This window comes from Colletotrichum godetiae, assembly GCF_030913485.1.
Source record: "Colletotrichum godetiae strain CBS 193.32 chromosome Unknown BDP55scaffold_1, whole genome shotgun sequence".
Taxonomy (NCBI): Eukaryota; Fungi; Ascomycota; class Sordariomycetes; order Glomerellales; family Glomerellaceae; genus Colletotrichum; species Colletotrichum godetiae.
The window spans coordinates 1,154,045-1,179,878 of record NW_026851249.1 but is presented as its reverse complement, the minus strand read 5'-3'; the positions used below and the strand labels follow the sequence as shown (position 1 = coordinate 1,179,878).

Below are 25,834 nucleotides of genomic sequence, written 5' to 3'. Positions count from 1 at the left end.
TTGGTCCCCCAGGGTATATTCCATTATATTCTATTGCACAGTACATTTTCCAGGACGCCGCTTCTCACATAGCGACGTGTAGTCTTACAAACTGCTCTTGCTAGCCGTCTAGAAGATGGCTTACAATTTCAAGCAGACAGTTGACGAAGAAGGTCCTTCGCCACGCCGAGCAACCGCTTGTCGTCCCAGTACTGACCGATCAGCTGGAGCCCCGCTATACCTCGACTACCGTCCACGTTTTCATCTCCCGCCTTAATCTTAGTAGGAATACTGATGGCCGGCAGCCCAGCCAGACTGGCCGGCACCGTAAAGACATCATTCATGTACACCTGCACCGGCGTCTGCCGCTTAATATCCTCAATGCGCGGTGCAAACGTCGGCGCAGTAGGACACAATAAGAAGTCCACCTGCGACGGGCCAAGCTTATCCTGAAGTTCAACGTCGTCCTTCATATCGCTCAGGTCGAATTGCTGTTCGTCGTAGAGGGGGTTCTCCAGCCTGAAGACACGGTCAAAGTCTCGCTGGACGAGCTTGCGCACCCGCTGCGCTTGGATAAAGTAGTTGTCCATTGCCTCGGAGCTCAAGCTGTAGGCGCCGAGGAGGATGCGGCGTTTGACTTCCTCGCCGAAGCCGAGGCCGCGAGTCTTGGAGTAGAGGACCTCGCCTGCGCCGTCACTCTCATCGCCGCGTGTACCGTAGCGGACGCCGTCGTACTTTGCGAGGTTGGAAGATGCTTCTGCTGGCGCGATGACGTAGTATGCTGATAAAGCGTGTTTTGTGGACGGCAATGATACTGGAACCACCTCTATGCCTGAGCTTTGTAAGAGGTCTGCTGCGCCAGACCAGGCCATCTTGATCTTGGGGTCCAATTCCTCGATATTGTATTCCAAGGGTATGCCGATTCTGAGCCGTGACCGGCCAGCTGCCGCTTGGCCCTGCTGCTTCTTACGAAAGCTTTTCGATAGGGACGTTGGGTCCTGGTAATCGTGTTCCTCATCTAGCCCCGTGCTGAACATCAGATTCTCGATAACATCAACCTCCCTAGCAAGTAGGCCAACAGTGTCCAAGGAGTTCGCATACGGAACGACCCCGAACCTTGACAGCATGCCGTAGGAAGGTTTGTATCCCACAACACCACAGTACGCTGCAGGAAGGCGAATCGACCCGCCCGTATCCGTCCCCAGCGCAACGTCCGCCTCACCAGTCTGAACCGCGACCGCGCTGCCCCCTGAGCTTCCGCCAGCAGAGGTAGGCGTCACAGACAGCGGGTTAAGGACAGGACCGTGAATAGAGTTCATCGAATGGGATCCCATGCCGAATTCATCCATGTTTGTCTTTCCGACGACGTGGGCGCCTCGTTCTCGTAGCTGGCGCACGATGGTGGCCTCGTAGGGGCTTTTGTGGGAGGAGAGGATGGCGGAGGAGCATGTTGTCGGGAGCCCTTGGGTCGCGATATTGTCCTTCACTGCTAGCTTGAACTCGGTCGCCGACTCAAGGGTTGCTTCGGGTGCAGCTGTCGTTGCTTCGTAGGCATCTGCGTCTTTATGTTAGCTGTGGCGCAATCAGGTTGGGATGGACGAGCTGTCGCATACCTGGCCGCACGAAGTGATTGAAGTCATGGTGTGAGCGTCTCTGCTGTCGTATAGCTTGCGCGCTGCATCTTGAGCTTAGTGGCCGTAGATTCAGCCGTGAGAGCTTAACGTGAGAAGACATGTGGCTGCAATGGCTGACCTGTGACGTTGTTTCATGGAGCTCGTAGGCTTTTTTGGAGAGCTTCTTGTCTCGGTGAACGTTGGGGTCAACTCACCGAGGGCCGGTGCATGACTAAGCTCGATCGGGGTGGGGTTCAAGGTCCGAACCCACGTCCGTATTACTGTAAACGGAGTCCAGACTTCTATCTCATTTTCCACATGGCAGCTGTTTGTCCAAAGCAGTGCCATTTTTCGTCTTCTTTTTAGGCGTTGCTTCAAATTAACGCTTCTTCCAGGCTTTCCTAAGAAACGTGGTTGAGGGTTCGTTGAGAACCAAACTTGGTCATAAGTTACTTCATAAACAAAGAACGATTTCTCAGCAATTATGTTCATTGGGGTGCTACGTGAACTATGAGGAGCCGGGTAGTTGCGAATAAAGATCACGCTATGGACTTGGCCAGACTATGCGGCTGGTATCATCTTTGCTCCAGTACCCTGTACCCCTCTCTTCATATATCTCTGATGTCTGATCGAAGGACTCTTCCATCTCTTCGAAATCTTTGGGGGAAGGCTTATAGTCTTCATCTCTTATGGTCGCGAGGATCTTTAGTAAATCTCTCTCTTGAATACGAGCCCAGTCCCAGAGCACATATGCACGCCTTCGCAACCAGGCATTCTCGCCAAGCATGATCCATCCGGCTGACGGAACGCATGTGTGGGCGGCATACCAAGCTGCGTAAGGGCCCTTATCTGTATCCCAGTTATCCTCACGGATAGGGATCATCATGGCAAGCTTAATCGTGTTCATTTTTCCAATGTAGCGTCGGAAAACTCTTCAATTATATCCCCCAACGCCTTGGGGAGGTCGCTTAAGCAGGTGTCGTCCTCAAAGGTCGATTGTAGTAACGCTCGCTTACTTTCGTAAGATTCCTCGGACATCAGCCGATGCAGAGAGCCAAGTCCGTGACTTAGCTATTTGTTAATTGATCAGCACTGAGACGATACGCGATAGGCCATCTCGATCTCGACTGTTACTAACCCATCTCTGTGTTTGAAGGTTTATTTCGCCAATCGACAAATAGTCAATTCTCATTTCACCAAACTCAACATCATGAGCGTCACGACTAAAAAGGGAAGCAGATCGGATCCTATTTGACGATGTAGAATGGCTGCTTCAATGCCAGGGCTTTTCTTGAAAGATGAACAAATGTAGCGACACGTAAGAACGGCTGAGGCTAGAGTCTCGAAATCGTCTAGACTTTGTAAGATAGAAGACACCAGCTCACAAGGGATTTATGTGATCAAAGGCATCCTTAAAACGATTATGATTGCGTTTGGAAACCAAAGGATGTAGGGAAATTCGTCAATAAAGAATACGAGGGGGGGGTCTGAGAAAACAGCAGGAGTGATGGGAGGGAAGCATATATGCCGACAACTTTAGTCGATGGACCCCCCGCAATTTGACACAGCCCACCATCGAGAATAGATAGCAGTCAGGAGCGTAGTCTTCAACCAACACAGCGCTACGTGACTAAACTAAGTGTCCACAATGCAACCAACAATCGAGAGTCTTCAGGTGAGAATAACCGCCCTTTTAATTGTGTGCGGTCAGTCTCACGCGCGGTCGCATAATTAAGACCAGCAGGCATGATTCTGCATGATCAGACTCCTAGTACTGCAGTATGTATATTTTCAAGTCATCTAGGTAGTGTATGTTGCCTGCACTACCGCGCGACTGCCGACGTGGCAAACCTTTTATGACATCGTAAATGGGGTGCTACGGGCAGGCAGTGATTCAGATTCCATTAATGATTGATACATATTGTAGTTGATGGACAATTACTTCTATCCTGTCGTACTTGTATGCTTCTCCTTTATCCAAGTAATTTCCGTCACTATATCCCGCATATGACTTCTAATCTCGAAACTTCGCATTCTAAACCGTTCCGGACAATGCCGACTTCTCTCTAGCTGCTTCTGGCGCTGGATCTTCGACTGAGGTGTCGCTCCCGTCTGTGGCCCCGTTGATTTCGGGTTTATTATTGTTACCACGGCCCTCGCGCGACTCTAGATGGAGGGCACCGGTTGTGTCAAGTCTTTCTCTCTCCTTGTTATTGAAAACCAGTCCTGGATGTCCAACTAGCAAAGAAAAGATGGCCAAAATCATAACACTACACAATGTCAATGTCCAATCCTGTGAAGATGAGAAGGGGGTTACCTACGCCGACTCTAGTGCGATGAAGAGTGTTTCGTCTCGGAACCAATGACTGAAATAACCCTCATGCAACTCAACGATACGGTAGACGCAACGCAGCAGTATCAACATGGTACCGAGGCTCAAGAAACTTAGGAAGATCATGAGTCTTCTGCTCATTGGCGGGCGAGTCTTTGATCGAGTGTAGGCGATCATGTAATCTCCAAACAGTCCGCAGAATGCCCCAAGTGAGGCAACCTGCAGCACCAGTCCAGCGAGTGAAATGTTGACGCCTCGATCCGCAGCCTCCTTAGTCGTGCTGACGGAGGACATCGCGCCCCCTACGGCCTGAAGAATCAAAGAGACTATGTCGACAGGGATGAAGGTCCAGTAGTACAGGCGAGGTGAAAATCGCGAGATTGACCGATCGAGAAAGTTGATGCTGAGAGAAGGTCTAATCAGTATTCAAGGTTTGGGCAATGACCATGCTGTAAGCTCTTACGTTTGAGAAAGTAAAACGTATATGGCGGCAGAAAAGAAGACTGGAGCTATTGTGATGCAGACTGAGAGTAATTTAGCCCCAAGATCTTTAAAGTTGACGTGAACACGGCAACTCAAGAAGAATGCCCCAGGGGAAAAGAACACTGACTGATTTGCATAAGAAAACCATTAAAGTCGAATGGGTTGTCATGGATGAATAGTCTCCCTACGTAACCGACAATTTCCAAGACGCAACCACCGATCATGCTTGCTGTGAACCCCCAAGTCTTCCACTTGAACCCCAGGATGGCATGTAAAGCCAGGGCTAAAGAGAAGAACCCGATAAATGTGCCGCTGGCGGGAACAGAAGGCTGGTAACGGAGGATACTCCATTCTATCGGACAAATGTCGAGTGTGCAGTTGGCTTGAGGCCCGAAAGCGATGAGGCCGTCAGGTAAGTCCGCCATTCTGAGAAATGCACCGGCTAGGTGAGTGTTGGAGCTGATGACAAAATTGCAAAAAAGTCGGGCACTATGGGCACGGTAATGACAGCATCACCATCCAGGACAGGTCGGCATGGAGAAAGTTTTATAAATCTTACATTATGCCAAGAGACGGGACTTAGAAAAATCGGCAGCTAGAGTCTACTCAGTCATCAATGACCCAGCTCCCCGGTGTTCCGCAGGAATCGGGCAGATATGGTGTCCGATACATCAAGTCCGCCTCGCACAGGTACAGCGCGCGTGAGGACGTGGCTTATCACACTCCGTTGTGGCCCACTTCCTACATGTGTCTAGTCGCAACCTCCTATGGCCTGACAAGGCCTGAGCTATCTAATCTAGCCGCTAATCCTCTGGTTCTTATTGGGATCTCGTCAACAACGAGACACACCTGCTCTCGACGTATCCTGTCGCCATCACCTCAGCTGCGATACGGAAGTAACACTTGGCAGGCAGGCTACGTGGAATCCAACAGTTCTGGTTCTGCAAAGCTTGGCCAACATCGTGCCCGCCCGGTTAATGTGGTGGAGTGCCTTACGGTTTACCAATCAGATTCCGTGAACAAGACTTTCATCTGCCTACATGAAAGATATGAGTTCCCTGAGCAACTAAAAATCGAATGACTCCCCAAGCAGTCAATAACAAGATACAAAAGCTACTGTGAATTAGGCTCACATCCAATTCGAAACGCGTGGATATCCTGCGCTAAAGGGCGGTGATGGGTTCAGTCTGACATTTGACATCCTTGTCAATCTTGCCTTTTTGGGACAAAATCTCGCGGCGCTAGCTGACTGTGGGGCTCTACCCGGGTGGGTCCTACCGGTTGGTCCGCAGACCCATAAATTCGAGCTCCGTCGGCCGAAGGAAAGGGAGAGACTCACGGCCAGTACGGTGAGATTTAAAATTCCACTCTGGCTTTTGCTCATAGTGAGGCAGTCTCGCCTCTGAATAAAAAGCGGGACATTTTGGATCTTACTAGCAATACTTGCATATTTTAAGACATCAAATTTAACATCTTTTGTCGCGTTGTTGTCAACCTAGCTTCCGGGTCCTCCACGATTCGAATCACAGATCAACAAATGTTGAGAAACTTCATCTGGTGCGGCAGTTCCCCAAGTCTCCAGCAAGCCTTTCCTGTACTCATTCGCCAGTCCAAAGCCGCGACATCTGACGATTTCTAGGAACGCAAGTATCCGCGTCTGCTCCGTCGGGGTTTCCATCTCTCTTCCTATGAAGTCGGCGAAAGGCAGGTAGAGCGCGACATCAAAACCGGACTGACGGGCAAGCGTTTCAACGCAGCTTAGCGTAACTAGCGCTTGCTGATGAAGTGCTTCAGCCGGCATAACCGGTAGCTCGCACATGAGTGATTTCCAGGCTTCGTCATACAACCGGTGAGATAAGCCAGTGAGAGTCCAATGGTAGTAAGGAGTGATGCATATGGAGACCTGGTTATCGGGCTCTTCTGAAAGTTGAAGGAGATCATTTATGACACGAGCCTGTAAAGCCGATGCCTCGCAGATGATGTCGAGGCCCTGTACCTTGAGGTCTATGGCTTCCCGGTAGTTTTCTTTCTCAGACTGGAATTTCGGGGTTCTCTTCTCCGACTTGAGGGCCCACTCAACCATCCTGAAGTTCGTATTGTCAGTAACTCTGTTCTCTATCTGTTGCAAACCCTGGAACGACGACGATTCAAGAAGCTTACCTTGACTGCACTCTAGCCCACTGATTGAGGGATGAGATCATATCGTCTATTTTGTCTTCGTCTGAGATGGTTCCAGGGGCGATTGGACGTGACGATGAAATTTCCAACTCCACCAGACGTTCTGATGGCTCCAAGTTAAGGGCAATAGCCGAGAGCGTGTTGAGAAAATTAAAAAATCGGATCAAACTTCTTTCAAACTGGGTCAAGCCTGCATAGCTTTTTGCCCTTAGATGTTGTGCAATGTAGTCCGAGATTCTTTGCAGCCATTTCTGGAACGCCCCATCTTCGGCACAAAGGACCAGCTTTGTACATCTACTATTAGCCTAAAATTGCACACAAAAGGGTAGGTACTTGGAGGCACACCTCGATTACTGCCAATAGGAGGGTGCTTAGTAGGACCGAGCTGAAGGACGATGAGTCGGGCTTCTTCAACTCTGTCGCCATCAAAGTCTTTTGTTTTACCCATGTACCCAACAGTGCCTTTCTTTCTTTCGGGCTTACTCGCAGTACGTGAGGGTTCTGACAGGCGTAGAGACCACCCATAATTGACAACATGCGACTGACGTTCTCATCACTATGGGAGAGTTCTGTCACACTGGCACTCCGCATTACGGACGCCTGAGTCAAGCATCCAACGGACTGGAAGTATGTGCTGATGTATTTCCAAGAGTCTTGCACCAGCGCTCGAGGGACTGAAGAGGCTTGCTGCCGGACGAACTGAAAGCCTGCGGACGATTCCGTTGAGGCGCACTTCAGGCCGCGAGCTACGCAATTAGAACACGGCCGGCCACCGTTACACTGGCAGAGATTAGTTTTGCTCACTTGGTTTTGGTTTTAGGAGGAGCTCAAACCTTTGCATGTAACCTCTTGCAAGAGGCGCAGCGGTGTCCAGCACGGCGCTGATCAAGTTGCCCGCATGGCATTGGTATGGGCGGTACTGTGACGGCTCTGCTACAACCTCGATTGTTCTTATTTGGGGTTTCAATACGTGACTTAGACAGAAGGAGCGTCGGTACGCATCGATGGGACTGAGTTGATTCGCCGAGAATGGACAGAGTATGGGTGAACTCAGGACGAGGTGTTGTTGAGAAACGGTCTGCCAGCCCTTTCCGCGGAGGCCGAAACGGTGCCCATCGCGTCAGCCCCTGTGGCGCCTAGCGGCACCCTTCCAAGTGCCCCTGTCCACCCACCATCACCAGCTTTTCCATCATTACCACCTTTCTACCACCTTTCCCATCACTACTCTCTGTCTTATCGCAACTTCCTTCAAAAGAAAAGCAGCACCAGCGACAATAGTGCGAATAGCAGTGATAACAAGGATTTGGACGTGAATGCGGCTTGGGTGGCACATCGTTCCGTTAACCCATTTGTCTCCCCGAGACCCAACTGTCCCACAATACTTGATTTGTTATGCCCGACAATACGCTAAAGTAGGTAGGTAGTACTAGGGAAGCTCAGAAACTTGCAGCCAACGCCAAGAGGTTCGTTCCTCGAATTTCTCTATGTATAGACTCATCTCTTGTCTCATAACGTTGTATTAGTGATAGCGACGATTATCCACACTGAACTCTTGTCGTCCCAGTTTAAGTCAAACTGTCAAACGACAGACTGATATGCTGTGAAACAACCGATAAATCAACTGCAGATGCGCCAGGTTCAAAACCTTCACAATCCTGCACCAAGAGCCAAGTTTGGAGGTCCTTACCCAAGGGCCGGCTGAAAATGCGCGATTTGATCGATTGGACAATTTTCTCGATCGCTATCTATTGAATTATCATGGATACTCAAAATGCTAATGGTCGATTCTCAGTTTCTGATCAGAGGTATATATCACAGAAGATGATGTTCCATGTGTCAACTCTTGCGTCCCGCGCAGTCCCTGCGCTATCTTATGGCTGAATTTCCATGACCGATATTGCCAACCCGATTCCTTTCTCTTTGACCTGAAAGACAGGGAGCCTCATAGAGTGAAACTCGATGAGAGTAACCCCTCTCTCCATACTGCCTTGATGGGAAGACATTTACCATCACCCAGGGACAGCACTTCAAGGACATCGCCCTCAACCAACACCAAATCTGCCTTTCTCCCGCTCTCGACCCTTCCACGATCTGGGAATTTCAAACGTTCTGCAGTAATCGATGTGGCAGACTTGAGGACATCCAATGGTGACATGCCAACCTCTTTAACAAGCACCCGCATCTCCATGTGCATGCCAAGGCCGTAAGGTAGACCGACGCTTCCACCAGCAGCATCAGTTCCCAGAACGAGAGGAACCCCCGCTTCATACAAAGCCTTGGTGTTGGCATATGCATTCAGCACAGAGGACGTGGGCTTCTGCTTCGCTGCCATCCCCATAGGTTCTCCGGCTGTCTTGCGGATGAGCATTCTTTGGGCAAATGGGTCCTCAAAGAACGATTTTTGGAAGTCTTGGCCTTCTGCCGTCTGCGAGGCACACTGTCCAAGAGTCGGATTACAGTGCGCTTTGTTGTCCAACATGATCTGGACATAGTCATCGCTAGGTGGCTTATCAAGGAACATGTGGCTCAATCCGTCAGCACCGGCGCGGAGGAGGTCCATGGCACCAGCGTAGCTGAATGCGTGGCCTGTGGTTACAACACCGTATTTGTGCGCGGCAGCGACGACGGATTTCTGGATATCCATCGGAGGGCGCGGAAGATCCATGCCTAGAGTGTCGCCAATCTCGTGGAACATCTTGATGTAAGATGCTCCGTTCTCTTCAACCTGTTGCTTGACGAAGGGCTCCGCATCTTCTGGTTTGTACAATATTGGCCACGTCGAGACAATTTGGTCGACGATGTGATCTCCGCACGGGTTGTCGGCGAATACCCTTCTGATCACAGGGATAGGCCATCCGCCTTCGATCACAGCGCCCAAGCCGGCGCATTTGAAGTCTGCATAGGTCGACTTGCTCTCCGAGAGATTGGCCAACTATTGGATGGTCAGAACATTCCTGAGATCCTTTGGTCAAGGGAAATTAGGTCTCGAACTCACGTCCTTCAGTTTGGCGTTCTCGCTTGGCTCGTTGTGCATATCGCAAACCGTAGTGACACCAAATCTCAAGGACTGCTCGATGCTGTTGATATCTCCGCCAAGTGCATGGATATGAGCATCGATCAGTCCGGGAATCACCGTATCACCAGGCCGCGAAATGACCAGTAACCCGTCCTTGGTATCTCCGGCAAAGCCACCGATACCAACTTGGGTAATGATTCCATTCTTTACATACACATAGCCCTTGTCGATCATTTCGTGTCCAGTGAATATTTTGACATCTTTGAGAACGAATGAGTTGTTATGCTCCATGATTGTGACGGTGGTGTTGGCTGATCGAAGCTTGAATTGCTGACGCTTGAGGTGAGAAGTGTAAGCCCGAAGGTCGAAAAGCTGATCAAGAGTACAGGACCGCCTCCTGATGTGTTTGAGCCAGGCGTGCGAACACTACGGATTAATAAGCCTTTTATAGTTACAGATGAAAATGCTTGGTCACGAAAGCCAATAACGTTGACCAATTTAGCGGCAAAAAGAAATGGAGAGATCGCGCTTATTGTCAGGTACAATCAGAATTCGTTGACCCCACGTTGAAACACCTTCATATGGACCTTTGATTGTTTAACTCCGGCATAGCGCGAAGTAATCGGTCTTCGCGAAGAGCGAAGGGACGCCCGGGCTCTCATAATCGACTGCAGCGAACACCGATGCCAGACACCGACTCAGACGCCGATATTGGTGGCCATTGGATGCCGAACATAGACACCGAGATCGACATAATCACCAACGAAACTTGGAAAAAGCGACGCCACCTAGGGAAATAGGCTCGGAGGGTCCGATGAAACAACTCCTCAAGTCGTTCATTCAAATCTTGGAGAGGTGCAATAGGCGAGGAACAAGATTTCAGCTCCTGAGCCCACTTTGACCTTATGTTGACTACTTGCGGGGGTAAGTTCACGGCCTCTGAGTGTCTTCTGCATCTTGGCAAAATACTCTTTCAATCACGTAGTTGTCTTTCAACCACATTTCTGAATAGCAGAATACAAGGTCGGGACTCTGGTACCCAATTCATAACGCAACGACAAACGTGGCAGCCGGCCTTGTAAAGTCAGAGTTCCACATGATGGATTAATACGATTATCATGGAGTTTCACTCTACGAGAAAGTGAAGGACAATCTGCCGCCACTGCGCAATCGCGGTTACTGAAAGACAAGAAGGCGAGCGAACGCGAAATCTAGAGTGCTTAGTTGCGGTAGCAAAGTTGTCAACTCTAGTTGTCGAACTCTCCAACTCACTGTTGATGCAACGCTCCCCAACCATGTAATAGTGGGCCAAGACTTGCTGGGTGGGTCACAGAACATGACAAGATTCGCGGGAAATGGTATCATCGACTTGAGCCCTTATCTTTGTTACAACACATCCGCATTACGGTAAATCCTAGTTGCTGCTTCGCAACCTCGACGAAACTTTAACAGAGTCTCAGAACAAAGGAACTCACAGCCATGGCGACGGATATCGAAAACCCAATCAACTTTGTTGCTTTTCAGCAGCAAGGTGTCATTTCCCCCCAGATTGGACACCTCGACACAAAATCGCATAGTATTCAGCCCCTCAGCTTCGACTCTGGTACACCTGTTGAGAACTTGTATCAGGTCATCGTGGCGGGCGGACACGTATACAAAGCTTCTGGTCCCGTCTTACGCATGCAGGATGTGAAGCTATTGCCTCCTATCTCAGGGCGGGATGTCCTCGCTGTTGGCAAGAACTACATGGAGCATGCGAAGGAATTCAACAGCTCAGGCTACGATAGCTCTGACAAGGTGGACTTGCCAAGTCATCCTGTAATTTTCACGAAGCGTGCAACCTCAATTATAGCCCATGGAGATGAACTACACATCCACAAGGGATTCACCGAGAGCGCCGATTACGAAGGCGAAATTGGTGTAATCATTGGTAAACCAGGGTACAAGATTAGTGAGAACAAGGCTTGGAAATACGTATGGGGATACACCATTATCAACGACGTTACTGCTAGGGAACGACAAAGAGACCACAAGCAGTTCTACATTGGAAAATCTGCAGACACTTTCTGCCCCATGGTATGCGTTTCACTCAACTTATAAGTTTGAATTCAAGCTGATGCCTCCTGGCTAGGGCCCTATTGCTGTACGGAAGGAGGACCTACCGGATTGGGGTCGGTCCTTGCGTTTGCAGACCCATGTCAATGGAGAACTTCGACAAGATGCCACGGCCAAGGATCTGATCTTTTCCATCCCTCATCTTATCAGCACGCTGTCTGCGGGCCAGACCCTCCAGCCAGGTGATGTTATCGCTACGGGCACTGTAAGTCTCCGCTCTCAGACTACCTGTGATATGTTGGTCAAATGATGCTAATTACGTGCGACTGAAGCCTGCCGGTGTTGGTATTGGCAAGGCTCCTCCGGTCTTTTTGAAACCTGGCGATGACCTCGCTGTCACCATCTCTGGCCTTGGTACCCTGAGAAATAGAGTTGCCGAGCACTCGCAGATGAATCCCACTGAAGTCAAAGTCCAGGCACAGTCCACCGAGCTATTTCGCCTTGAAAACAGCGAGAAGTCAAAGCAAGCTCAGTTCGGCCTGAACAAGAACGTCGGTCGCTTCGGGGCAGGTTACCAGCGTTTTGGTGTGGGAAAAGACCACATCATTTTTGTCCATGGTCTTGGAGGCACCAAAGACTACTGGCTGCCATTGATAACTGCTCTTGAACTCGGAGACTCCGCCTCGGTACACGTGTATGACTTTGCAGGACATGGCCTTACACCAACGCACCCTCTGGACACCATCACGACCGACTTCCTTTCACAAGATCTTTCGGAAGTTTTCAGTCTAGCCGAGGTGAATTCAGGCACTTCACCTGCAACTCTGGTTGCTCACTCTTTCGGATGCCTGATCGCCATTAATTATGCCCTCGCGCATCCCGGACGCGTCAAAAAATTGGTCCTCTTGGGGCCACCTCCCTTGCCTTTACCTTCCTCGGAGAAGGAGAAATTAATCAGAACTGCGGCTCTCGCAAGAACTCGGGGCTTGTCCGAAATTATCGACAACGTAGTCGCGACCCAAGTCTCAGGTCATACCAAGAGAAACAACCCTTTGGCGGTGGCTGCTGTGCAGCTCAGTCTCGCCGGTCAAAACCCTGAAGGTTACGCCAAGGCATGCTCAGCTTTTGCTTCGAATGAGGCCATTGACCTCCAAGGGCTCGAAGGGCTTGATGTGGAGACTCTGCTGGTAACGGGAGAAGAGGACTCCATATCGTCCCCAGCGGTGGTCAAAGATTACGTGCAGAGAATAAATGGTTCTCGCAAGACTGTGCTCCCAAACGTAGGCCACTGGCATGTCTTTGAGGATTTCGCTGGTGTAGGCCAGCGTCTTCGAGAGTTTTTGTGAGATCCTATAACTTAGCTGTTTCGCTTTAAGACTACAAAACGATAATAGCTACTTTGAGGAGATTCGAAGACGTATTTGCCATCACGCCACGCCTCAACATGAGCGGGACAATTTGTAGTTGCATAAGAAATCTTGCCTTGAACTCTTGAACAGTAATGGATTTCAAGCCCTTGAGGGGCTCAAGAACATGAACACCATCGCAGCAAAAAAGGGCGCCTGTGTTAGCGAGAAGGATTTGACGCTAGATATAGTGCCTCACCTCTCTTTGGCCCTGGTTCCTATCGCCATCATAACATCTGTCACTTACATAAAGTGATATATCAATGAAATATGAAGGCTCAAGAGATGCCGAGAGAAAATGATACAAGGTGCAATAGTAGTTGTAAACAGTACCCAAGGACAGGGACAGGATTCTAATGTGCTAACTGACACTCTATTTCATCAGCCACTTGATGCGCTCATGATTCCAGTAGTTGCATCAAATTATTTGAATAGCCTTGTCGATAAAAGTTCTGGTAGTAATATAGCTAAATTCGACGCGCCGCCAATATCTTTTAGTCCAAGGTGAAGGTCGGCCTTGAAGACATGCGGCAACGACTAAGGTAATACACGCTTACGCATGTCGTGATAATCTTAAGACCACATCAGTGCATGCAAATGTATATAGTCTGAAGGGTTCTCCTCCCAGAACTCGAGGTACTTCTGCTTACGGAGCCTTCTAAGGTGAAAGCTTGTAAGTGGTCAATCTGTGACAGTTCTTAAATGCCATAAGGAAAGTTGTATTCCGATTGAACTCTGGTGCTGAAGAGAGAAAGCAAGAAAGCAGTAAGGTAAGTATCTCAGGTAGGCAATTACAAGTCGGCCACGAGGTTTTCGAAGTCTGCTCATATGCCTACCTCGTTATCTGCATCACAAGACGGGATAGAGTTTTCAGCAAGGGAGGATATGGGGACGTTGATTCGTTGAACTGCTAGCGATGACGCTTCCCCCAAATGGGCGTTCTGCTGACATCAAAGTTCAACAGTACCACGGGCTGTCTCACCTCATGTTCCACGAAAACGAGGAGCCCAACCTCTTTCATTTTCAGCCTTACGTATCATGGCCTTGGAAACCACCGACAAGAGCTCTCCGTAGAGGGATGACTGACTTTCTTCCAAATTCCTAGTCTCCAGCCCATACAAGACGTACGGCTTTTTCAGCCTCATCACCAGCCTCTCAGTTGGTCTATGAGACTCGAGAATTCGACGAAATGGTGTTGCCATTGGACATGGTCAGGGGACTCTGGTCCATAGCAATTACATCATGCATCGCGGCGCTTATCTACTTCTTTTCGAAGTTCTATGCTGCACGTCAGACGATATGGCGAATGCAAAAAGCGGGATTGGTAAAACTCCCCCAATTTCTACCACAAATCATCCGTGTTAACGATCGCTGTAGCCAACACCGGATTATTCTTCCCTGGGCGGGCACTTTCCGCTCATAAAGAAGATCATGGAAACTCTACCGTCAGACAGTATCATCCACAACATCATGTGGAAGATATCAGAAGACTACCCAAACGGTATCTTCTATCTGAGCCTTTGGCCTTTCGGCGGCACTATGATGGTCCTTGCAGACGCCGACGCAGCGTCTCAGCTCGATAGCTGGGCACTCAGTAAAGGAGTCGACATCATCGACCCTATCGAGAAGGTGACTGGCGGGAAGAGCTTGTTGACCATGAAAGGAGATGAGTGGAAGCATTGGCGACGCTTGTTCAACCCGGGGTTCAGTGCCGGGTACATGATGGGTTTGGCGCCTGTCATCGCAGATGAAGTGGCCCTTTACCGGCAGAAGCTCCTGGCGAAATGCGAGACTGGACAGAGCCAAGTGTTCCTACTTGAAGATCTGACTTTGAGGATGACCTTTGATATCATAGGGTCCGTTGTGCTGTAAGTATCGTAACCTTTTATCTGAGCTTACGACTTTCTGTGCAGCATGCTGACTTACCTATGCGATGATAGGAATACTCGACTTGGTCATCAGACTCGGGACCACCCTTTGGCAGCAGCTCTTCGAAAACAGATAGAATGGACGTCCTTCCGTGAACCACTAAATCCAGTAGAAAGGTATCTCAACATCCGTCCGCTCGTCCTGTGGCTCAACGGGAAGAAGCTGGATCAGTATTTATCTGTAGAGATCGACCAAATACTTGCGGACCGTTCTGCAAACTTGTCCCATTCAAACGACACAACGCGCTCGAAGTCGATAGCTTCACTATTCATCGACGAGTATCTTAAGGACTTGGACGAGGAGGGCCTAGACAAGGGAGAGGACGCCGATACCACCTGGAAGATCAAACACATCATCACACCTCAGGTACGGCTCTTCCTGTTCGCAGGTCATGATACGACTAGCAGCACCCTTTTGTACTGCTACTATCTCCTCTCTCGGAATCCGGAGATTGTATCTCTTATCATAGCTGAACACAACAAAGTCTTCGGAACCGACCCGTCACAGGTTCAGGATAAAGTCCACAGAGACCCGCAACTTCTCAACCAGATACCTTACACCGTCGCGTTCATCAAAGAGGTGCTGCGCATATTCGCTCCTGCTGGTGCTATGCGCCAAGGACGTCCCGACGTCCAGATAGTCGACGCGGATGGTCGCGTACTCCCCACAAAAGGTTGCCACGTCTGGACTCTTGTTCAGGCCATACATCACAACCCCAAATACTGGAAAGATCCCGATGCTTGCATCCCTGAGCGCTGGCTTGTTGGCCCGGGAGATCCATTGTATCCCCATAAGGGCGCCTGGCGGCCTTTTGAGTGGGGTCCACGGAATTGTATCGGACAGACATTAGCAATGATCGAGTTGAGAGTAGCGTTGGTTATGACTGTGCGGGAGTTCGTCATCAAGCCTGCATATGAAGACTGGGATAAGCTTTATCCAAAATCCGGTATTCGCAGCGTCAATGGCAATAGGGCGTATCAAGCACACAAGGGTGGAGGCGGAGCACATCCTGCAGATGGGTTTCCTGTGAAGATTGGTCTGCGACACGGTTGACAAGACGGATCAGAGTTTGAGACTCACGCCAATACATCGTCGAGGCTCGGTGAAAGCTATACGTATGCATTGCTTTGAGTTTCGGCAGCGATACTATCTTGGGATATCTCGAGGCAGCTTTTCTCCCATAATGTGGGCGGAAGTGGCAGACTTGCATCTGTCTCATGAAGTAGACAGGGACTCGTGAGTCTCTGCTGGAATGGGATAATTACCTACACCAAGGGCCTGTTGACTGAAGAATTGCCGCGGGACCATTGAATTTCGGTTCGAAATACGTGAAATGTACATGTGTTGCTGTAGGTTAGTGATAGAAAGGCAACAGCAAAAAGACTGACCAAAGTGGGAATGCGCTTGTCCTCGGAGAGTTTTAACTGCTTTTCGGATTTTTGTCTAGGACGCTAAGTCCGAGGCAAACCTGCATGGTTTAAGTTTGAAAGACGCGCATCTCATTCTCAGGGGAAACGTTCACCCTGCCTTGATCACGGATATTTCCCGCCTCACACGGGCGAAACCCACATCGTTCAGGCATGTAGGATAGGTTAAGAGCGGACCGTAGACGGCCCTTGAACTGTAAAATACGGGGCTCTCAGTGCCGACCGATGACGAAAAGCTCGGCCTCCTAAGGTTCGGGCCACACATCCCACGGCGATATCGCCGGTATGCCACGTTCGCAGTCCGCAGTCCGCAACCCGAAGGCCCTGCGTACGTTCTATAGGTGGGTTGTATCCGGATGCGACAAAATGCGTGCTGGTTTTCATCGAAACAAGTGGAACTGGTGATAAAACGGCCCATGGTGTCCTGTGCTGTTATCCCTGCTACATGAATCAGATAACGTCGATGTCACGGATCAATATGTGGCGAACCCGGCAGCTGCTATGGAGTTCATGGTAAGCGCTTGGTGGGCCTGGGTGCGTGGCATCGCTCCCGCCGGCCTACAAGCCCAGGGAAGATTCATTTCCGGGGCCCATGAACTTCCCGCTTCAATGATACCCTTTCTGAAGTGTTGCGGTACGACGACGGACTGCACGACTCTAAAGTCCGGCTCACGATAGCATCGCAGATCTCGCAGCTTGGCAGATACCCGAGATATAAGAGCTTCGGTCGCCCTTCACTACTCCAGTTTGGTCATCAATATCAGCAACATCAAACAAACTAGATTCTTTCGAACACTTACAGCGAATTGTTAGTTCGCTCCATATCAACGCCATGGCGGTCCAAGACGAAAAGCGCCAAGTCATCATCGTCGGCGGTGGCATCACGGGCCTGACATTGGCGTTGATGCTACAAAACCTCGGAGTCGACTATGTGCTCCTTGAGGCTTACGGCACAGTTACACCCAACGTCGGAGCTAGCATCGGCCTGTTTCCCAACGGCCTCCGAATTCTCGATCAACTCGGATGCTACGATGACATCCTCGCCAGAGGCCAGCCCGTCGAAGAGCAGATTGTCAGGAACAGCACAACAGGCAAGCGCATCATGACCCGCAAATCAAGAAGCCTCCTCACCAAACGACACGGCTACCCCAGCATCTTCATGGAGCGTTTCCAACTTTTGAACGTGTTGTACGAGCACTTGAAGGACAAGAACAGGATCTTCCTCAACCAGAAAGTCCAAAGAGTGGAGAATCTTAAGGACAGCGCCCTGGTCTATACCAAAGACGGCTCCGTCTTTGAGGGACAAATGGTGGTCGGCGCAGACGGTGTACGCAGCACAATCAGACAGGAAATGTGGAGGAACGCAGACGCCAACGACGACTCCAGCGCCATCCCGGCCCGCGACAGACAAAACATCTCCTGCGAGCACGCCTGTATCTTCGGCACCGCCAAGCCCATGGCCGGCGTGGCCCCGGGCCAGGTAGTTGCCGCTAGCGGCAAGGGCACTGTGGCCGGCTGCATGGGCGGCCCCGGCGGCGAGGTCTTTGTCTTTTGGTTCTGGACGCTGCCCGAGGGCCAGCGCTCGTACCCGATCGACGAGATCCCGCGGTTCACGGACGAGGACAAGCAGCGCGAGTTCGACCGCAGCGTCGACGCCCTCGTCGCTGACAACGGTCTACGGTTCCGCGAGGTGGTGAAGAACCTCGAGTACAGCGGCGTCACGGCCCTCCCGCATTTTGTGATGAGGCGGTGGCATTACGGGCGCATCGTCATCCTCGGTGACGCGGCGCACAAGTTTAACCCGCTTGTCGGCCAGGGTGGCAACAGTTGCATCGAGTCCTGCGCCTCGCTGGTCAACGCCCTCCAGGAACAGAGGATTATCGGCAAGGGTGCTTCTTCTGCGGCAACGTGGAAGCTGCCCACCCTTTCAAAGGCGTTCGTCGCCGTTGAGGAGCAGCGCGTGGAGAGGCTGGCGTTCATGGTCGAGCAGTGCCAGGAGGCCATGCGTATGTCGGCCTGGAATACCTGGAAGGGCCGCCTGGTGCACCAGTACATTGCGCCCCTCATGCCGCTCGCCAAGTGGCTCGACTTCTACAGCGACCAAATTGCCGGTGGCCTGAGTTTGAAGGGTGTGAAGCCCCCTTCTTCGGGCCACGAGTGGCCCTATAGCGAGGAGAAGACTGTGGAGGAGAAGGCTATGACTCTAAGCAAGGCGAGCGTCATCGCTACGATCCCTGTCGCTGCCTTGACTGCTTTCATGGTAGCGCGCGTTCTTCGCCAGGAGAACGGTGTTGGTGGATCGATGCTGCTCTCGCGGGTGATGGAGAAGATTTCAAGTTTCCGGTGATGAAAACAAGAAAGACGCGGGGGATTGAACTTAGGGTGCTACATGGCGCAGAACCTTCACTAGACGGCGTGTTTTTCTTTGATCACAACACTATCTACTTCTTATCCATCTCCTCTTCCATTTGTCTGTTGTAGAATTAGATAATAAACCACACGTCAGCATTGGATAGAAAGCTATTTCCTTAGAGTGTGTCGTGTTAGACCAGAACGGTGCTTTCAAGATCAACTTCATCAGCAGTGGGAGGACGACCTTGAGCATTGTTCACCCGCTGCAACATGATACTAGCCCATCGGCCCTGCCCGTTCCATGGGAGGCACATAATGTGAAAAAAAGACTGATAGCCTGGTCACCCGGGTCCTCATTGCCCGATTTGGCGCCGCCATAACCTATTTACATACCGCAACGGTTGGAGGCGTTGATATCATCTGCAACACTGCACTTACGCCTCTCGACATCAAATAAAAGTATCGAACGGGTCCAAAAGGTGAGCCAGTACATAAGCGCACTGCTGGACGCAGACTACGCACAAGATGCTGAAAAGAACAGTGGGAAATCTTCGGAGCAACACCGCGTCTTCCTCAGATAATGTACCGTCGATGAAGTCTTGCCGTCCATGAGAAGACTCCATCTTCAACTTTCATTAAAGTAGGCAAAGCATCCCGATCTCCTAAAGACTACAAACTTTGAAACCCAACAGACTCGTAAAAATCAGGATAGGGGCACCACCCTCCGAGACACCAAGCAGAGGAGAATCCGTGAAGCACGGAGAACGAAAAACACCACAATGCGCCTCACTCTAGCCCTAATTTCGACCATCCTCCTCACAACCTGCACCGCCGACTACATCGTAGTCAACACCCGCTGTCACTCCTGGGACCCCAAATCCTGTGAACGCGTCGACAGCTTCTTCCACTTCAACGGCGGTCGGCAATCCGTCAACGGCAACCACGGCTGCCGCAACTCCCATTCCCGAAAGCTCTTGATATCGCAGTGCCTTAACTACGAGACGAATCGCGGGCACTTCCTTTTCATGCACCAGGACATACGGTGCCTACGGCTCCTGCCCAAAATCACGCTTCATAGGTGCGGGCACGGCTGGTTCCGGTGCTGGAGCGGGATGTGGGCTGAGACGCCGTGTTTGAAGGAGCGGGAGGAGGTGCCGATGGAGGATATTGAGACTTGATGAGGTTCTGTACCCGTTTTAACATTACTGGGGGTTGTTTCTAGGTAGTGGTGTTGCGTCACAGACTGGATGCTTGGGCTCGCCCTTCCACGGTGAGAGTGGGCGTCGGAATGAGTGTGATGAAACGTCAGGTTTTTTTGGAAGGATCTTGGCCCAGGCGATAAGCAGACGTTGTGGGAACTTTGCAGAGACCGAGATGTTCATGGAAGTAATCAAGGCCTCAGAAATCATCTATAAGTAGTCGAAACTTGATTAGCTACTCGATTAACCGCCCGTTGTGTTGTCCTTGCTTAGCCAAGCTGGATGATGCTCCACCATCTCATCTAAAGGTCTTCTAGAGGTCTCGAATACTCCCTAGAGCAAGGGGGAGAAAGGTGCTTAGGCCTGAGAATCTCAAGTTCATTCATAAAGGTCCGGGAAGGTGGCCGAGGTGTATGATGGGGTGGTTAAAGTAACAACCAGAAAGTCCTCGAGCCTCTGATAACCTGACCTTTTGTTCGAATCCCTGTTGATGAACCCTTTCTCATGGTTCTGCGAGGCACCTCCCTCCGATGTTCAGGATTTATAGTCGTTTGACAAGTTGGGGTATACACAACTGTCACACACGTGGATGGGCAAATCAAGGCAGGAACGAGATATAGATATCTATGTACCTCTTGAATACAAGAGGCATTGAGTGCAACCAACGCGAATCCGCGATGTGGGTATAAGCGAGATATAGAAGACTTGACTGTCATGTAAGGTGCGGTTGCGGCCGTTGTCGTGATTTTCAAGGAAGAGTTAGAGTAGGTGTCGTTGGTAATATCATAACTTTGGGTCACCCGAGGATGACTTCTCCTCTTTCTCTGCAGTCACCGGAGTTGCTGGCGTTGTAGAAGCGGAAGCCGACTCGGCCTTGACACTTGGCGCCTCTTTGTCCACACTACCAGCAGGCGCGGACGTCTCCTCATACCGCGATACTCCACTCAGCAAATCAGCGCTCTTCGGTTTCTCGTGCTTCATCTCAGCAACAGGCGCGTTAGAGTCGAAAATGATCGCAACCTCGTCGAGAGGGGTGGCGGCCCCCTGCGCCGCAAGCTGAATCTTCTTCTTGGCCTCGATCCGGAAGTCCTTGGCGTCCTGCGGTGCGCCTTCAGATCCATTGATGAACCTCCCCTCGCGGCCGCGATCGTCCTTGATGTCTGTGCCAATCTCCCCGCCTTGTCCCTGGATTGCCTTGGACATTCTCTGGACGACGCCCTCGGGAATACTCTTTTTCGCGTCCTCGGTGTCGCTTCCGCCGTCTTGCCGTAGAGGGAAGCCGACTTCTTCTTCCTCCTTGGTAGATTTCGCGGCGGGTTCTTCGTCTTCTTCTTCCTCTTCCTTGTCGTCGAGCTTGAGCGCCGTGTCAACGCCTTCAGTGACCCTCCGGATCTCCTCCTCCAGATCCTCCTCTCCTTCGCCAGCAGCCGATGCAAGCTGTCTCTCAGCCTCCTTCTTGCCCACGATACCGCGCCAGAGCGCCTCCAGCTCACCGCCCCAGCCAAGCAGGGTAGCAAGCTTACGAACCCCAGCATCACACGTCCCCAACTCAACAACGTCATCCGCCCTACGACCCATCTGTCCCACACGTTCTCTGTTGAGCAACAACCGCGGCACGCCAGACCGCGAGGCCTCGGCTAGCCCAGCAAAGGGATAGACCGACAAACTGGTACCCATGACAATAATGAGATCAGCCATCGCAGGCAGATGCGTATTGTCACGGAACGTCTCCGGCAAGGCCTCCCCGAAGAACACGATGTCCGGCTTCACGAGACCGCCGCAGGAATCGCACTTGGGCACATGCTCGTCCTGGACGTGCTTTTCCATCCGGTCGGCGGGGAATGTGTCCTTGCATTCAATGCAGCGCTGGGTGGCGAAGCTCCCGTGCGCCTCGATGATCTTGTCGTCCGGTACGCCGGCGCGTCTCTCGAGGCAGTCGATGTTTTGTGTAAAGTTCATCTGCAAGAGGCCCTTTCTCGCGAGCAGGGCAATGAAGGCGTGGGAGACGGTGGGGTGGAATTTGCCGGGGTAGAGCTCCTTGGCGAGGTAGTAGAAGGGCTCGGGGTGCTTGCGGAAGTAGGAGATGTCGAAGACGGCTTCGGCGTAGGGGAGGTTGAGACGGGCTAAGTTGGCGTAGAGGCCGGTGCCGGGGGATCTGAAGTCGGGAACTAGAGGATGGTTTGTTAGACTACTCACAGTATTCAATAGTAGTCTGGATATTCAAGTAGCGTCAAAGGGAGGAGTGCATACTGCCAGCGGCTGTGGAGATGCCGGCGCCGGTCATGACGGCAATCTTCTTGACATCGCCGGATTTGATGTAATCGGCAATGGCATCAAGCGAGCGCGAATCGAGCGTCTTGGGCTGAACGCTCTCGTCTAGCATCGTCGACTCCTCGTTACCCATCTTCTTGCGCGGCCGGTTGGGGTTGGGCCGGCCCTTGGGGTGTTTGTCGCGGCGTCGGCGGCCTATGATGGGCAGATTGGCGGGGTTGGTGGGTGGGGATAGCGGGGAGAAAAGTCTGGTGATGTGGTGCAGGTTGCTGTTGAAGAGAGGAGGGTTTACAACAGTTCGTGAGATTTGTGTCGCGTTACCAAAGAAGCTCTGTGAGAATGTCTCGGTCAAAGTGCGAGGGTAGCCTAGAGAGTGACGCAAAGCAGGTGATATGTGAGGTGTGGTTGGATGGTCAGAGGCAGCTGTTTGCCTCGCCGGCAACTCACAAAAAAGTCGTTGGCTCGCTTCGCCGTTACATCATGCGGTGACCCCACCCCCGCCATCCCTTAGCGTCGTGCTCGGGCGTTTGGAGCTCTTATCGTTATCGGATGAGCCCTATAACGGTGGCGGGTGGCGCGGATCAAGGCCGGGAATACGGGCAGGTAACCTAGAATAGTCAGTAAATACTCATTGGGTGTTGGTTTTTGTCTATCAATGACCTCGAATCTTGCCATCTTCGAGCAACTCGTAACAATGGGATGAGTAAGTCTGGCAGTCAAGAGAATCTAAATTATTTTAGCCCTGGATTGGTCTTAGTCGCAACATGGAGAATACTGAAGATATCAACTTTGGTTCTTTCCTTCAAAAGGGGTAATTCTCAATGAGAGCAAAAATCACTGGCTATTGCAACTTTGACTGTTGGATTTTGTATACACATTGAGCGCATTTATATGTAGGTTATACACCTCTCTATGTCCTGGCGGGTATCTATGTCTTCCTTGAATCGAGGTCTATCCCTCCCAGATACCAACATGATCCATATCTAGCGGATCTTGTCTCTAGGCAGACGATAGGTAAACGCAATCGCAGTACCACCAATAGCCATGACAGTCGCCGCCATGTACGGCAGACCAAGCCAGATGCCGCCTGCCGAGTTGCCGGCTTTCAACAAGCTCGAGATCACCGGCGCTGAAACGAGCAAGCTCACCTGCTCTACCCAGGTGATGGCTGTGTTCAGTGTGCCAATCGTGTGCGGCTCAACGACGGCGTTGAGAATTGCTCGGCAGATATTTGTGTAAACGGTGCCCATTGAGAAGATGATGAGGGCTATGTCAAAGGTCAGCAATCTGGGTATTTGAGGACCTGGCCCAGCCCGGTGCAGATGGCTAGTTGATAGAACAAGGGCAAGCATACCGATAATCAAGAACCAAGGCGCGAATGCAACGGCGACCATGAAGCAACCGATAGCCAGGAGGATACCGCTCATTCGGGTGAGCCACAGGTCCCGGACCAGAGGATGGACGCCCGTACGCTTGGTGATCAGCCAGCTCAGTGCCGGAAGAATGGCGAGTAGCATGACCATGTTTGTAACTGTTGAGACGGTCCCAAGAAGTGTTGCCTACGTAGTAAAAAGGAATCGTCAGCCACGGGACCATGAAGTGTGTGTGAGACTGAGACGGCGCGATAGCTACTCACCTTTGCCCAAGACCACCCCAATAAGTTGTGCACGTATTGGGACATGATGTCTATCTTGACATACTTTACAATAACTGTAAGGTTAAAACCGAGCACGAGGGAAATCACGCTCTTGGATTTTATCAAAAAGGTGTAGACATGACTCATATCGTTCTTCACGGCGAAGACGATCTGCTGCTTGAGTGTGCGCTTGTCTCTTGCATCTTCTTCGGATCGCGAGAGTGTCTGCTCAACCTCCTGATCGGCAGCGCGGCGGAGGTCCAACGTCTCTGGGATGAAGGGCGGCAGGCATGTGCCGATGATCAAAAGGACCATGCCGACGCTAAGAGGCAGCCATGGGTTCTTGCTCAAGAGGTAGGCGCTCAGGGGCGCAACTACGAGTTCTCCCGCTAGCGCAATTGCGCCAATCTTGTAGTAAACCGCGGTCCTATCGAATATGAGCTTTCGGGTGACTGGTATTGGCAGTGGACAAATCTTACAGGCTGAAAATGGGGACGACATCAGAGATCATGGTCCAAGTCATAGCTTGAATCATGCCTGCGCCTCCACCTATGAATTGGAAGACAGCTCCGAACCACATAGTCCAGAGAGGGAGAACATTGGGCCACAGTACTGTTGTCAATTAGCAAATTTGATTGGCAGAAAAGGCATTTGGAAGTCCTACGGGGAAGCAACATCCAGGCAAGCTCCAACGTGATACCCAGCATGGCCAGGGACAGGACTGGGCGGCGGCCATACTTGTCTGCAATGACTCCGTAGGGAATCGCAGTAAGTAATGCTGCAAATGAAAATTTAGCCGGGGTTGATAGTCAGGTTTAGAGAGCGAGACGCACACGGGACACAGTCGAATGAGTTTTGCCAGCCTTTGATCATGGCTAGCTCGCCCTGTACATCAGAGCCCTTACAAACATCATCATCCTCTGCCGACATGATGTGGTCGGGGTAGTGTTTGCGACAGATGATTTCTTCCATGAGCTGATACGAAGGCGGGATCTGGAGATAGGCGCCAACTTCGACGATAAGAATAAAGGTCATTGCCAGACCAATGACCTTAAGCTGGTATATCCTGCTCGGGGCGACTGTAAGTGGCAAATCGTGTGGCAACAACAACGTCTCTTCTTCAGGCCTGCTTTCGATGTCGCCGTTGCGATCGTCAACCGCTTTCGTTGGTGCCATCTTGTGATGTGTCGTTCGTGGTGACTAAAGGAGTGGTAGAAAAGAGAAAGAAGCGTACAAAAAGAAGAGGTTGGATGTCTCAAAAGAAGTTTGAAGAAGTGTAAGTCTACTCTGAAGACAGAGCCTCAGATATTATCGGGTGCGGTGCTAAGTGTGGTGTAATAGCATCAATACTTCCCGGAGAGGAAGGTCGATGGAAGGTATGCGAGTGTCGCGTCGCTAATCAGTCGCTGGCCCTCAACTGTAATACGGAGGAATCGGACCCTGGTCGTGGACCGCCCGAGCTGGCCAGTCCCTGTAGACACGCTGAGCCAGCAACGAATACGAGTCAGACTGCCAGTTGGACACCGCGGAGAACCCTTTCCACAACTGATAGACATGACACGAATGGGCTCTGCGATAGCGCGTTATCGCCCCCCGTTGCAAACTTTTGCAAATGTCTCCCGAGTCCCTGCTGGCCGGCTATGTCTGTCGCTTGTACGGCGTTGACGCTAGTCGTTGTTTGGGCTGAATCCGACCGGTTGGTAATCCTGGCGCCGTCCTTGCATGCAGTTAGTCGTGGTGGGAACGCAAGGTCGTCGTCAAGGGCCTCGTGCGTCTTACATTCATCGGCGCAATAGAAGCCCGAAGAAGCAAATTTGTTCGTTGACCATGACGACGGCCATCTTCCTACTAGACCGAACTCGACTCCGCGTTTATCCTCTCCTCTCTATGTCGGGCGGGTCTCTCAGAAGTTCTTGCATGATTGCTACTCGACGATCTGTGGGAGGTTCGTCCAAACG

The 25,834-nt window shown here is 51.2% G+C and overlaps 11 protein-coding genes across 11 annotated transcripts; 5 read left to right on the top strand and 6 right to left on the bottom strand.

Moving 5' to 3' along the window:
* Positions 1–105: 105 nt before the first annotated feature.
* On the bottom strand, positions 106–1,823 carry BDP55DRAFT_11845 (amidase signature domain-containing protein). The gene is made up of 2 exons (XM_060565433.1): positions 1,593–1,823; positions 106–1,534 (listed from the first exon to the last, which is right to left on the bottom strand). The coding sequence occupies exons 1-2, from the start codon at positions 1,711–1,713 to the stop codon at positions 129–131; spliced, it is 1,527 nt and encodes a 508-aa protein (XP_060436950.1). The 5' UTR covers positions 1,714–1,823; the 3' UTR covers positions 106–128.
* A 1,652-nt stretch (positions 1,824–3,475) lies between these two features.
* Positions 3,476–5,013, bottom strand: BDP55DRAFT_640747 (parasitic phase-specific protein PSP-1). Its single transcript, XM_060573363.1, has 4 exons — positions 4,535–5,013; positions 4,388–4,448; positions 3,914–4,327; positions 3,476–3,862 (listed from the first exon to the last, which is right to left on the bottom strand). Exons 1-4 carry the CDS (start codon positions 4,830–4,832, stop codon positions 3,628–3,630), a joined length of 1,008 nt encoding a protein of 335 aa, XP_060436949.1. The 5' UTR covers positions 4,833–5,013; the 3' UTR covers positions 3,476–3,627.
* Positions 5,014–5,023: 10 nt separating this feature from the next.
* On the top strand, positions 5,024–5,488 carry BDP55DRAFT_625437 (uncharacterized protein; the record flags this gene model as incomplete). The annotated part of the gene is made up of 1 exon (XM_060571473.1): positions 5,024–5,488. The coding sequence occupies one exon, from the start codon at positions 5,024–5,026 to the stop codon at positions 5,486–5,488; it is 465 nt and encodes a 154-aa protein (XP_060436948.1).
* A 268-nt stretch (positions 5,489–5,756) lies between these two features.
* On the bottom strand, positions 5,757–7,744 carry BDP55DRAFT_640742 (uncharacterized protein). Its single transcript, XM_060573362.1, has 4 exons — positions 7,419–7,744; positions 6,931–7,365; positions 6,568–6,869; positions 5,757–6,491 (listed from the first exon to the last, which is right to left on the bottom strand). The coding sequence occupies exons 1-4, from the start codon at positions 7,488–7,490 to the stop codon at positions 5,903–5,905; spliced, it is 1,398 nt and encodes a 465-aa protein (XP_060436947.1). The 5' UTR covers positions 7,491–7,744; the 3' UTR covers positions 5,757–5,902.
* Positions 7,745–8,527: 783 nt separating this feature from the next.
* On the bottom strand, positions 8,528–9,892 carry BDP55DRAFT_538556 (uncharacterized protein; the record flags this gene model as incomplete). Its single annotated transcript, XM_060567957.1, has 2 exons — positions 8,528–9,517; positions 9,581–9,892. 2 exons carry the CDS (start codon positions 9,890–9,892, stop codon positions 8,528–8,530), a joined length of 1,302 nt encoding a protein of 433 aa, XP_060436946.1.
* Positions 9,893–11,080: 1,188 nt separating this feature from the next.
* BDP55DRAFT_722430 (uncharacterized protein) lies at positions 11,081–13,002 on the top strand (the record flags this gene model as incomplete). The annotated part of the gene is made up of 4 exons (XM_060578609.1): positions 11,081–11,419; positions 11,483–11,677; positions 11,733–11,921; positions 11,989–13,002. 4 exons carry the CDS (start codon positions 11,081–11,083, stop codon positions 13,000–13,002), a joined length of 1,737 nt encoding a protein of 578 aa, XP_060436945.1.
* Positions 13,003–14,251: 1,249 nt separating this feature from the next.
* BDP55DRAFT_689075 (AflN/verA/monooxygenase) lies at positions 14,252–16,044 on the top strand (the record flags this gene model as incomplete). The annotated part of the gene is made up of 3 exons (XM_060576698.1): positions 14,252–14,386; positions 14,440–14,930; positions 15,003–16,044. 3 exons carry the CDS (start codon positions 14,252–14,254, stop codon positions 16,042–16,044), a joined length of 1,668 nt encoding a protein of 555 aa, XP_060436944.1.
* Positions 16,045–17,250: 1,206 nt separating this feature from the next.
* Positions 17,251–18,765, top strand: BDP55DRAFT_722428 (uncharacterized protein; the record flags this gene model as incomplete). Its single annotated transcript, XM_060578608.1, has 1 exon — positions 17,251–18,765. The coding sequence occupies one exon, from the start codon at positions 17,251–17,253 to the stop codon at positions 18,763–18,765; it is 1,515 nt and encodes a 504-aa protein (XP_060436943.1).
* A 784-nt stretch (positions 18,766–19,549) lies between these two features.
* On the top strand, positions 19,550–19,948 carry BDP55DRAFT_722427 (uncharacterized protein; the record flags this gene model as incomplete). The annotated part of the gene is made up of 1 exon (XM_060578607.1): positions 19,550–19,948. One exon carries the CDS (start codon positions 19,550–19,552, stop codon positions 19,946–19,948), a length of 399 nt encoding a protein of 132 aa, XP_060436942.1.
* Positions 19,949–20,752: 804 nt separating this feature from the next.
* On the bottom strand, positions 20,753–22,915 carry BDP55DRAFT_625431 (DHS-like NAD/FAD-binding domain-containing protein; the record flags this gene model as incomplete). The annotated part of the gene is made up of 3 exons (XM_060571472.1): positions 20,753–22,137; positions 22,220–22,606; positions 22,804–22,915. The coding sequence occupies 3 exons, from the start codon at positions 22,913–22,915 to the stop codon at positions 20,753–20,755; spliced, it is 1,884 nt and encodes a 627-aa protein (XP_060436941.1).
* Positions 22,882–25,135, bottom strand: BDP55DRAFT_11672 (ATP synthase F0). Its single transcript, XM_060565418.1, has 6 exons — positions 24,710–25,135; positions 24,541–24,618; positions 24,356–24,488; positions 23,877–24,303; positions 23,595–23,799; positions 22,882–23,507 (listed from the first exon to the last, which is right to left on the bottom strand). Exons 1-6 carry the CDS (start codon positions 25,050–25,052, stop codon positions 23,224–23,226), a joined length of 1,470 nt encoding a protein of 489 aa, XP_060436940.1. The 5' UTR covers positions 25,053–25,135; the 3' UTR covers positions 22,882–23,223.
* Positions 25,136–25,834: the final 699 nt, after the last annotated feature.